Below are 13,430 nucleotides of genomic sequence, written 5' to 3'. Positions count from 1 at the left end.
TTATATTGAAATTTATTTTAAAAGAATCTATCATCCAAAGATCCTAAATACACATATGAAAATTTTTTTTAGAATTTTACACTAAAGGTATGCTTTCAGGTTGCAAACTGATTGTCAAATGTGAAAATAGTTATTCTAAAAATATACTTAATATGCTGGCATGAGTAAATACCTATTTGTTATTGAGCCGTCATAGCCTTTAAATTATTTTAGGTAAAACCATCAACCTTTCAAGATATAAATGGCTACAAGAAAATGGTTTTCTTAAAAAAAAAAAAAGGCTAATTATTAATTGTTTGGTGATGATGAACATTTTTACTGAAAGTTTTGAGTTCCTCCCTAAGGCAGTAAGCAATCAGATATAGGTTATACATGTATAACTCTGTAAAACATTACCATAGTCATTTTGTATAAGAAAACTTGAATAAAAGAAAAAAATGAAAGAAAGTGAAAAATAGCATGCTTCAGTCTGTGTTCAATCAGTATCAGTTCTTTCTTTGGAGGTGGATAGTATGCTTTATCCTTTGTGACTATCTTGGATCACTGTCTTGCTGAGAATAAGGAAATCTTTTTCTTAAAGAAAGCTCTTGATTCAAGAGTTCCTAGTCAAAAATGTATTTCAATAAACCTCTATTTCATTCATATATATATATATACACATGTATGTATGTATGTGTATGTGTGTATATATAACCCAACCCTAAATCATCATCATCTCTCCCCCATTCCCAAGAGAAAAGACAAGAAGACTAAGCCCTGCCTTACCTCATTTGTCTATTTCTAATGATGACAATATTCTCTTCTCAGTCTCCTGTGAAGGCATCTTTGACTCATTCCTCCCCCTCAACCCTCACATCTAAAGAGTTAAGTCATGTCAATTCAACCTTTGTCATGCTTCACATTCATTTCTAATTCCTTTCCACTTCCATTACAACCACCTTGGTTCAGATCCTCATTTTTTGACATCATGTCCCTAAGGTATTTGACATGAACCACAGGCAAGGCTGAAATTGTAGGCAGGCACCTAGGTCTGAAACACAAATCCTCATAGCCTAAAAGGAAAGGAGTTCTTTTTTTTTTTCTTCAAAAGAAAAGTAAGGTAGAAGTTAAATACCCATTGTAGGTGTCTATATTCATTTAATGATATTCTATGTTCTTTGAACACCTAACAATGGAGCTTCACTCATCATTTAAATTGTTGTTATTTAATGATTCATTATTTGTCCTGGTATTTAAAAAGGAGCTGGGTCATTCGCTATCTTGGGAAAACGGCCCTATCTATGCAATACTCACCTCACTCCTAGGGTGGTTGTGTGGCTCAAAGAAGATAGTTTTTTTTTCCCCCAATTTTTAAACATTTTTATTTAAAGTCTTAAGTTCCAAATCTTATCCCTCCCTCCATCTCCTCCCCCCTCTGAGATAAGCAAATATAGCATATACATGTAAAATTATGTATAACATTTCCATATTAGTCAATTTTATAAGATGACTTGAATAAAAGGAAAAAAATTTTAAAAAGAAAAATAGCCTACTTCATTCATTCTATATTAGATCAATATCAGTTCTTTCTCTGAAGGTGGACAGTATGCCTCACCATTAGTCCTTTGGGACTGTCTTAGATCATTGTATTGTTAAGTCATTCACAGTTCTTCATCAAACAATATTGCTGTCTCTGTGTACAACATTCCCTTGTCTGCTCACTTCACTATACAGAAGTTCATGTTTTTCCAGGTTTTTTCTGCAATCATCCTGCTTGTCACTTTTTTTTCCTTCTTTTTTTTTTTTTTTTTTTTGCAGGGAAATGAAGGTTAGCTGACTTGCCCAGGGTAACACAGCTAGTAAGTGTCAAATGTCTGAAGCTGGATTTGAATTCAGGTCCTCCTGAATCCAGGACCCATGTTTTATCCACTGTGCCACCTAGCTGCCCCCTGCTTGTCATTTCTTATAGCACAATAATCCATTATATTGACATACCACAGCTTGTTTAGCCATTCTCCAATTGATGGGCATCCCTTTGATGTCCAATTCTTAGCCACAACAAAAAGAGCTACTATAAATATTTTTGTACAAAGAGGTCCTTTTCCCTTTTAAAAAAATCTCTTTGGCAAATCCAGACTCAAACACTTGACACTTACTAGCTGTGTGACCCTGGGCAAGTCACTTAATCCTCATAGACCCGCAAAAAAAAAAAAATAAATAAATAAAAAGTGGTATTGCTGGATCAAAGGGTATGCAGTTTTATAGCCCTTTAGGCATAGTTCCAAATTGCTCTCCAGAATGGTTGGATCAGTTCACAATTTCACCAACAGTGCATTAGTGTCCCAGTTTTCCCACATCCCAAATTTTCTGTTTTTGTCATATTAGCCCCTCTGATAGATGTGTGGTGGTACCTCAGAGTCATTTTAATTTGCATTTCTCTGATTAATAGAGATTTAGGGCATTTCTTCATGACTATAGGTAGCTTTTCTTTGCCTGAAAACTCTTTTCATATCCTTTAACCATTTATCAATGGGGGAATAACTTGTATTTTTATAAATTTGACTCAGTTTTCTATATGTTTAAGAAATAAGCTAGATGGCGCAGTGGATAAAGCACCAGCCCTGAAGTCAGGAGGACCTGAGTTCAAATTCAGCCTCAGACACTTGACAATTACTAGCTGTGTGACGCTGGGCACGTCACTTAAACCCAACTGCCTCACCAAAAAAAGAAACAACTAAGTAAAAACAAGCTTTATACAGAATAAATAGGAAATAATCAACAGAGAAAATTATGCTAGAATTAAAAGGGGATTGACCTATAGAAAATGACATTTTAGGTGAGATTTGAAGGAAGCCAAGAGGCAGAGATGAGGAGCATAGCATTCCAGGCATGGGGAACAGCCAGGGACAATAAATGCCCAGAGCCAAGAGATGGAGGGTCTTGAACAGTGAGACCAGCAGCGTCACTGCATCAGAGGTCATCGAGCAGGGGTGGGGGGGTTGGACTGGTGTGTTTGTTTGGACACACATGTGTGTAAAAGGGGTAGGGAAGGGTTGTACAGGGCTTTGAACACCAAACAGAAGATTGTATATTTAATCCTAGTAGCAACAGGCAACCACTGGATTTGAGTAAGAAAGGAACAGTCGAGCCTACATTTGGGAGCTGACTGAGGATGGATGGGAGGAGGCTGACAGAAGCCCTGCAGGCTACTTCACAGTCCAGCTGTGACGTGATGAAGGTCCACACCAGAGTGTGGGCAGTGTCAGAGGAGGGAAGGGGCGACCTGAAAGATGTTACAGGCCTTGCCAACAGAACAGTGAATTTGGAATAAAGAAACTGGTATGAATTCTTATTTGGCTCCTCAACACCCACATAACCTTCAACGTGTAAAAAGAAGAGGTCAGTCTATATGACCCCCTATGGTTCCTCCTGGCTCTAAAATCTGAGTCTATAATGCTATTATACTACAAGTCATTATAATCTTTAAAACAAAACAAAAAACCTTGCTTTTACGAGTTTTTTAATATTATGTGGCTTTAATTAGGACATGATCCGTAGGCACCAAGAAACCAAGGTAGATTTTCATATATTGATAATTTCATCCTTGGTACTCATATGAAAACAGATGGTTACTTTCCTGTTTATATTTATCTGCTGCAGTATAAAAAAAAAATAGGTGAGAATGAAAACTGGCATCAATAAAGGTGCTGCACAGTTCCCCAAATTCCCTTTCTTCTTCTTTCTGGCTCATCTCTAAGCTCAACTCACTACTCAATTACAGTACCAGGTGAAGAGATTAGATGGACTGACTCAAAGGGCTGCCCATTTTGCATTCTCTCCATGATGCCAGATACCTCTGAATCTCATGGAGCAGAGCTGAGATAAATTTAAATTCTAAGGAAACAAAAGGGCAATAGAAAAATGCACAGAACATTTAAGTAAGCCAAAGTAAATTGACAATTAAGGCATGTATCATAAAGTGACATAAGAGACATCAAAACTACAAGATCAGAAATGAAGGTAGATCAGTTCTGGACTGAAAATCTGAGATAAATAACAAACAACCCAAGTATACTGGTAGCCTTGAAATAAATTAAAAGCCCCAAAGGAAGGCCTCCAATTTGTTATACATAGTAGGAATTTAATAAGATGCTTATTTAAGTGAGGAGGTATTCTAAGGGGAATTTATAAAAGTATATGAAAAAAAGTTACAGAGAACAATTAATTTCAGTCTCTACAAGTGGAATAAGTAGTCATACCAATAAGAGAGAACATGGACTCATTTGTATTTATCTGAACATGTTTATTTTCACCAGAAGAGATGGCATTTTACTATTTCTGTCCTATGAATCAGCTTCCAAATTGCCAAATAGGAAGGTCCAAATAGAAAAGTTTACCATTTTAAAACAAATTACTCTGTTACATCAAGCTTTTAATGGAAGTCCAAGCATCAGTAATAAAGTATAAAATATTGGTTGGTTCAGAAGAAAGTTTACAAAGCAAAACTGAACAACACAAAAGAACAAATACTAATCCTACTATGTGCAAGACACAATCACACATTTAGAAGTCATTTTCCTTGATTTTGTTTGATTTTTTTGGTTCTATTTCTCTAACACTTGATGTTTCCTTAAGTGTTGCTGTGCTATTTTCAAACTGCCCTTAAGTTCCTCTGTTAGAACAAATTGTTCAATACTAAGACATTTACCGAACATTTTATTTTTCTATAAAGATGGCCAAAGACTTCCTAAGTGCCTCGATCTTTTTCTATTTATCCATTTCATTTTTTTTGTCCATATAACTCTACAGAATTGTGAAAATCATTAAAATTCCAGCAACATCTTAAAAAAATAATTTTGTTTCAAAGAAATATTCATGTACCCAAATAAACTGGTAAAAACACAACAAGTTTAAAACCATAAGGGGAGTAGGGAAAATGAACTCAGAAGTAACTAGGTTTGTATCATATGAAAATTTAAGAAGGATACATAAGTTGTGCTGTAGCAATTATTTCAAATTATACTCTATTATAAATAAGTCAAATTATACTTAAAGGATTCAAAAAATTCAGTAAAATCTAGTTAACAGAAATCCTTATATTAAAAAAATTTGGCAACAAAATAAGTTTCCATTTCCCATTAACTTTATTACAAAGGCAAGGATATGTGTCTTCTTTATCTGACCCCCCTCTCCACTACTACTCTGACCCAGATATCTGTACTAATAGTACCTGAACTGACAAAGTGACAATTACCATTTGTGTAAAAGGTGTTTGATTCTTTTCAGTCACGAAGCAATGTTGAACTATGAAATGTCACATGACATGTTAAATGTGCAGAAATGATCATATAGAGGAGAAAACAAAGAGGTTCCATCCTGAGGAAAACCTAGCTTGTAGCAGTCACACCAACATGGACTCAGTGAAACACCAATATGTCCAATGTAATGTAAAGAATATTGTTCTACCACATACATTCTCATAATACACTTTACTTTAAAAATACATTTTTAATAAGAATAAATAAGCAAAAGATGCATAGTTATCATTTCTTTTGCTGCTGCATTTGGAGAACAATGGAGCCCTTCAAACCTCCTACATGCTGTTTCCCCCATTAAAATTCGAGCTAGGGGGGCAGCTAGATGGCGCAGTGGATAGAGCACTGGCCCTGGATTCAGGAGGACCTGAGTTCAAATCCGCCCTCAGACACTTAACAATTACTAGCTGTGTGACCCTGGGCAAGTCACTTAACCCCAATTGCCTCACCAAAAAAATAAAATAAAATAAAAAATTTGAGCTAGGGGGCAGCTAGGTGGCGCAGTGGATAAAGCACTGGCCCTGGATTCAGGAGTACCTGAGTTCAAATCCAACCTCAGACACTTGACACTCACTGTGTGACCCTGGGGGAGTCACTTAACCCTCACTGCCCCACCAAAAACAAAAAAAAAACAAAAACAAAATTTGAGCTCCTTGAGAACAGGACATATCATGCCCATTAGTATCTCTAGTTCTTTGCACATACATTAAATAACTGTATTTTCATTCACTGTGTCCTGCCAAAGGCAAATATTCTGGTTAATACTTTGATCTTTAGACCAAACATGGGAATTACAGGTAGGAATCTATGATTTCAGACCTAAATGTGATCTTAATGATAATTTAACCTAAGATTTTCATTTGAAATCGAGATCCTCGAAGGCTGAATCAGTATAATTTTATCTTTGCTGAAGAATTTAAAGAAACTCATTGGTTTCCAAAGATCAAAAGCTTTTGCTCAATGAATTACAAAACCAGTAAAGATACTTACTTTTCCTTTCTTTCTTGTTTGTGAGTTTCTCGATTAAGTTGAGCTGCTTTTCTGCTGTAAGGATGGATAACTTTTTTCTGTTGTCCTGCACTTTTCCCCTTCGATGTTTTTGGCTAAAATATAGAAAAATATAAGAAGGAACATACAAGTGAGATTCATTGATAAATCTTCTAAGAAAAGTGTGGCACCTCAAAGAAAGACAGAGAGATTTAAGAGTAAAGATTTAAGATTTAAGATCACTTTTTACAGAAAATGTATCAAATGTAACTTTGGGCAAACCATTCTCTCAGACAACTCTAAGTCAATCACGTTTTGGGGAAGGAATTGATCATCTTATTAGAGGAAATTTCCTCCTCCAGATTTCTGTTCAAGTGAAAACACCGTCTACTCCCCTAATTCCCCACCCCTGCCCCCAAATGAAAACAGATGAGCTAACTGCAGAATTATGTCAACATTGGTTTTACTAAGGATATCATTTAGTTTCAAAATCCACAGTACACTAGTGGCAGCAAATTAGCAGGGGAACATTACAGCAGGTATCGATGACAAGAAGGAAAAGAGAAAGCCAACAGCCAGAGACCAAGGGAGGCAACCAAAAAAAAAAAAAACACACCAAGAGCAGGCACAGGGCTATCTCGAACTACCTAGAGTAGAAGCCGACATGTATATGCCTCAACAAGACTCAAGAGCATCATTATATCACTGCAAATAACAAAGGCAGTGCAGGGAAAATAGTTTATTGAAAAGAGCCCCTTACCTGGAATCTGGAGAGTCCTGGGTTCAGATTCCAGCTTTGGTTTACTAGCTATGGGACCATAAACAACACGTTAAAGTTCTCTGAGCTTCAAATTTTCTCACCTATATAATCTGTATTATCTACAATGAAGCACATCTTAAAAGACAGAGTGCTGCTCTAGAGGTCAGGAAAACATGGGTTGAAATCCTTTCTTTGACACATAGTAGCTGTGTGACCCTGAGCAAGAGACAAATTCTCGAAGCTCAAGTCAACTCTGTCAGAATATAAATTGGGGGGGGGGAGGGGCAATGAGGGTTAAGTGACTTGCCCAGGGTCACACAGCTAGGATGTGTCAAGTATCTGAAGCTAGATTTGAACTCAGGTCCTCCTGAATATAGAACTGGTGCTTTAGCCACTGTGCCACCTAGCTGACCCTGTCAGAATATAATTTGCAGAGAGGATACCAACCTGCATCAGTACTAGGAGTTCCCTATACCTGTGAAATTGCAGGTCTAGTCCCTATCTCTATCCTACTTCCACACTCTATAGGTGGTTGTGAGGAAAATGCTCTATAAACCTTCGAGTATCATATAAATATAAGTTATTTTTATAAGCACAATGACCCAGAAGTTCTGGATAGACAAGTACCAAATGGAATACATTTTAATAGACAGGAAACAACTAGTTACTGATCTAGGAGTTGTTTCTAAACTAGCAATGTAAAGGACAAAGAGCTAAATCAACATCAAATAAGAATACAAATGGAAATATGGCAGTTAAAATACCTACAACCATATCCATTTAAACATGCTATTGATTTAGAGGAAAAATTAGAAACAGACAAAGGAACAGACATTTCCTATGGAAGTTTAATTAATATTAAGGAATGAATAACTGATCTTGCCAAAGAGATATAGGGTGGGCAAAGGCAGTAGTCCGTTTAAAAAGAAATCCCCATATGACCAACCATAATTCTAAAAGACCAACGACCTATGATACCTACCTCCTGACAGAAGTAATGGATGTTGAATATGCAGAAAGATACCTAAAATTCTTGAAAACAGACAACAGAGGAATTTGTTTTGCCTGACCATGAATATTGGTTACAAGGGTCTTTTTTTTTTAAATGATTGGGGGGGGGGAATTATGGAAGTTTTAAAAAAATTACATGTTAATTGGAAATTAAAATGAAAAAAAGATATATCCCTTGTTAATATCACAAAAGACTTTTTGAAAAACCCCAAAAGTAGAAGCTGGTAATGAAGAGTAATAGAAGAAAGACCCCAAAACATTCAAGAAGAGAATCAGAATGTGTAGGACTTCGGTTAATTCTGAACATAAGCTTTCACTAGCTATCATTTAAAGACCTCTCCATTATAGATCCAACTTGAAACCATAGTTCCCAGACTACACTATGGTTTCCAGCTTTACTTCATAGAACTTTCCCTTTGTACACCATGTTTTAGCCGATCTGGACTCAAATCTTATTCTGCTGTTTTCCATCACCATGCATTCCTCCAATCTAGGTTGTACTTTAGTTCTGGAGGGCACTTCACATCTGCCTATTGAGATCCTTCTCTTCCTCTCTTTGAAAAGTTTCTTATATAACACTGTACGGAAATGTCTCCATTGTCCCCTATCAGGTATATCATAGTATACTTAGCTGTGTTCATGTTGTATTGTCCAGTAGTAAAAACAATTTCCTCAAAGGTGAGAATTATTTTATTTTTCATCTTCTAGTTCCAGTGCCTAAAAAGGTTCCTTACACTAATTGTTTAATAAATATTTACTTAATAAAAATGCACAAAAAGAGTGAAAATATCAGTATAAAAGTCAGAAGTAAAGGAAAACTTTAAATCAAATCATTCAGCAGGAAGATTTTTTTTTTTGGATGGATCTTCCATGTTATTAGGTACCACAGCCCAGAGAACAAACACAAGGAAAAAATTTGCATCATCCCACGCAAGAAAAATCCCTATAAAGTATCAAGTTCAAGCTAAACCTAAAAATCTTTGTAACCAAAACTTTTAGCAGCACACTAATCTATCAAAACCTAAACAACAAAAGGATCTTTAACAAGAATTAATAATATAGTAGCCTCAGTTATTGCCTTCATTCTTATTAGAGGGTCTTAGTAAGAGTAAAACTCTAAGATTTATTACAAAGCAGGTCAATATAGTTGAAACTTCCATTCTGACTCAACTATGCTTGAGATTCCTTTTAATAATTCATTTATAAAAAGGTAGCCTCAAGGCAGCACATAAATTTATCATGAAAAAGGGAAATATGTAATAAAGTTTAGTAAAGTTGAGAGCACTTTTTCCTCCTTTTTAGTATGATATTAAAATGAGAAAGCAGGAAATGCTTCAGCAACAGAGAACTGAAATAAAATGCTAGAGGTAAAATGTTAATCAATCCATCAAGCTGGTGGCCAAAGCCAGTATCTCATAACAAGGAATGAGTCATCTAAATCAGTGATTTTCAAGGTTTGCTCCCACAAGCCAATCCAAAATCAAGTCACACTCAAATGTAAGTTATATCTTTTAAGCATTTTGCACTGCAGATATAAGTATACATTTAAAAGGAGCATCTAAAAAACCCAAGTAAAATAAAATGAGCATCTAAAAGATATAAATACAGTAATAGTTATATTCCCATGTAAATTCTGAGTCTTTATTGATGTTTTGTTTTCAAAAAAAAAAAATCTACAGATTCTATCAGGGAAAATATTTTTTAAAATAAATCACGTGTGGCCAATTTTTCATAACTATTGATAACATACCTGTGGTATATTCTTTGGGAAAATTCACTAATTTCAGATTACTAAAAACCCAAGGCACCTACTATGCCTGTTAAAGGGAGCCAAGTGGTGCAATGAATACAGCACCGAACTTGAAGTGCTCTATTCAGGAAGACCCGAGTTCAAATTTGGTCCCTGACACTTCCTAACTGTGTCATTGTAAGCAAGTCACTTAACTTCTGTTTGCCTCAGTTTCCTCATCTGTAAAAGGGGGCTAACAATAGCACCCTGCTGTCAGGGTTATTGTAAGGACCAAATGAGATAGTGCTTACCACAGCATAAAGCACACTGGCACATAAACAAGCACTATATACATGTTAGCCATTAGCTGTAAGAAAAGGCATAAACAGTCAGTGGCAAACATTCCCCAAAAGCTCAAGATAAATCTACTGAAAATGGCTCATCACTTCCCCTTCTCCCTGCAAGCCTTTCCCCAATGTATAACCCATTTACTCTTTATCTTTGGTATTTTATCAGACGATCAGCTTGGAATTGGGGGAACATAGCAACTAATGCTTCAAATCTATCAAATCTTATAAAACCTGCTAACTTACATGGGTAGAAGTGGTACTTTTGACAAAATGGCAGATCCTATAAGTACGTATCTCTGGTTGAATGAATCAGAAAATGCTGAAGAGAGGCAAGGGGTTTCCTCTACTTTCCCATATTGTATTCCCCCAAGAAAGGGCACACAAATTAAACAATCACTAAGACTACTATACACATAGGACTGAATGTATCCTACACGGATAATATCCTGTTCAGTAATTAGAAAGTTGTTTTAAAAAGCAACGGTAGGATGGGGCAGCTAGGTGGTGCCGTGGATAAAGCACTGGCCCTGGATTCAGGAGGACCTGAGTTCAAATCCGGCCTCAGACACTTGACACTTACTAGCTGTGTGACCCTGGGCAAGTCATATAACCTTCATTGCCCTGAAAAAAAACCCAATAAAATAAAATAAACAAAGTTATGGGGCGGCTAGGTGGCACAGTGGATAAAGCACCAGCCCTGGATTCAGGAGGACCTGAGTTCAAATCTGGCCTCAGACACTAGACACTTACTAGCTGTGTGACCCTGGGCAAGTCACTTAACCCCCATTGCCCCGCAAAAAAACCCCAAAGTTATGGGGCAGCTAGGTGGTGCAGTGGATAGAGCATCAGCCCTGCATTCAGGAGGACCTGAGTTCAAATCCTACCTCAGACACTTAACACTTACTAGCTGAGGGACCCTGAGCAAGTCACTTAACCCCAACTGCCACACCAAAAAAATTAAATAATTAATTTTTTTTTTAAAAAAGGCAATTGTAAGTCACTTAACCCCAATTTCCTCACCAAAAAAAAAAAAAATTGTATACAATTCTGCCTGCTTAAACGTTACTTTTAGTATATACAGGGAAATGTAGCAAAATAAAACACAAGTTCTCCTGTGATTTTGAACACTCAGACAAATCTCTTCATTAAAGAATTATCTATACATATATCTCAAGGAATGAACATTTCATTTGAAAGTTATCAGTGGTCTTTGGAACCAAGTCACCATCAAACACCACTCAGACAACCTTACCTCAACTGACAAATGATAATGAATAACAATTTCAGGCTAGTCAGTAAAAATTGACAACAAAAAAAATATGCATTCTGCTTTTTAAAAAAAACTTTTTACTTTAAATAGATATTTGCGTAGATTTATACAATTATAGCTGCTCTCTTTCAAAATCACTGGAGTCTTGTGTTCAGTTCTGGGTGCCACATTTTAGGAAGGATATAATAAACTAAAGGAGAGCAACCAGAATGGTGAAGTACTTTTTCATTCATACCATCCAAGAATTGGTTGAAGGAACTAAGGATGCTTGGCCAAAAGAAAATTCAGAGGAGACATGGTAGTCATCTTCAAAAATTCTGAAAGGCTATTATGTGGAAGAAGTATTCTCCTTGTTCTATTCAGCCCCAAGGTGTAGATGTAGGAACAATAAGTTATTGAAGTATATTTTGGTTAAAATTAAGAAAAAAGTTTCGGGGCAGCTAGGTGGCGCAGTGGATAGAGCACTGGCCCTGGAGTCAGGAGTAACTGAGTTCAAATCCGGCCTCAGACACTTAACACACACTAGCTGTGTGACCCTGGGCAAGTCACTTAACCTCAATTGCCTCACTAAAAAAAAAAAAAAAAAAAGTTTCAAGTAGTTAGATCTTTCCAAAGCAGAATAGCTGTCTTGGAATGAAGACTTCCCACTCAAGAGAGGTCCTCTAACAAAATCAGAATGCCTATTTATTGGTGTAATCCCAGTTTCAAAGCCCATTGGTAAGGGACTCTCTCTCCTGAGGGACAGGGCAGGGTTGGTGAGAAATGGGGCAAGCCTATACTCTTCAAGCTTTGAGCTGTTTCAGGTGCTTCTGGCCTCCAGCTTCAAAAAGGAAGATGGATGAGACCAACCCCACTTCAGGTTGGAGGAAAGAACTCTGAGAAGACATGAAAGGAACCTGCGGTCTCCATTATGTCCCTACTCCTAGGATGATACATTACAGACTTTGGAGAGTGTTTCCCCTAGAGTAAAATCTAGGACTCTCTCTCGGTTGAGCTGAGTTATCTGACTCTCAGTGGGAGAGTTCCTTCACTCTGTATTCTCTATATGGTATGTATTCTGGTATTATACCTTCTCTGACTGTTCTGCTTTGCTATATATTTGGATAAATAGATTTTCTTGGCTAAAAGTAATGTGTATTGTCTGGAACCGGTATTTGGTGGGAAGGGGGTCAAACCTTGGATGTAAAGTTTGGGCTCTTGCTTCACTTCTTCAACAATGTACAGTGATCAGAAGTTAGCTTGAACCTGATCATATCCCCTAGACTAATAATATTTAGAGAGAGCAAACAGATATAACTCTAGCCTGGTATTCCCTCTAAGGAGAGAAGAGTAGTGGTCTCTGACACCAACTTTTCCCAACTTTTTCTCCCCAACTTTTCCCATCTGTTTCCCCTCCAGGCAGGAATTAAAGTGCCTCCTGGAAAAGGGCTGAGGGAGGAAAAAGCTAGATACCTCACAGCAACACTCCTCCCACCAGCCCTCAAAACATATAGAGCCTCATTACACTAGCTATGTTGTGATTGTGTGGTAAAAATTATTTGTGGTAAAGATTAATATTGCAGTTTTTAGCTGACTCATTTGGGAGGGGCAGCACCTGGCCCACCCTGAGGTTATGGATGCTACTGAGGTCAGAAGGAGAACTCTCCATAGGCAGTTTCTGAAGGACCTCCCCTTTTGGAGGAGGAAAGATTGAATGTTCCCTGAAGGGAGGAGGAGGGTTCTTCCAGAACACTAGGCTTCTTCCAGAATGCGGCTGCTTGGACTTCTCCCCTCGCAGTGGTGGCACGAGTTCTCAGTCTCGGGGGCCTGTTTTTCCCAACAGGCAACTGTAGACTGTCCAGGTTTTGGTGAGTTATATGGAAAAGCCTAAATTCCTTTGAACTAGCTTAATTGGAAATGGTCTGGGGATTGAATAGGTTAATTTTAGAGTTAAGAGCATTTCTCTTTATTTCTATTTTCCTGTTTCCCTATCTTTGATTTTTATTAGTTTTACCTTTGTTGTTTAATTAATTCCCAAGTAATAAAATCT

General features: G+C 37.0%; 1 protein-coding gene across 2 annotated transcripts in view; it reads right to left on the bottom strand.

The window, feature by feature from the left end:
• TMA16 (translation machinery associated 16 homolog) overlaps positions 1 to 13,430 on the bottom strand; it is a 63,889-nt gene that overhangs the window by 38,288 nt on the left and 12,171 nt on the right. Inside the window, exons 2-3 of one of the 2 annotated variants that reach the window (XM_043969740.1) lie at positions 7,042 to 7,089; positions 6,285 to 6,397 (exon numbers count right to left, since the gene is read on the bottom strand). In XM_043969740.1, coding sequence (XP_043825675.1) covers positions 6,285 to 6,397; positions 7,042 to 7,089 — 161 coding nt within the window. The remainder of the gene's footprint in view (positions 1 to 6,284; positions 6,398 to 7,041; positions 7,090 to 13,430) is intronic. The other variant, XM_043969741.1, reaches the window with a different exon arrangement.

Source organism: Dromiciops gliroides, chromosome 6, assembly GCF_019393635.1.
Source record: "Dromiciops gliroides isolate mDroGli1 chromosome 6, mDroGli1.pri, whole genome shotgun sequence".
NCBI classification, from domain to species: Eukaryota; Metazoa; Chordata; class Mammalia; order Microbiotheria; family Microbiotheriidae; genus Dromiciops; species Dromiciops gliroides.
The sequence above is the reverse complement of the archived record's forward strand: the minus strand, read 5'-3'. Positions and strand labels throughout refer to the sequence as shown.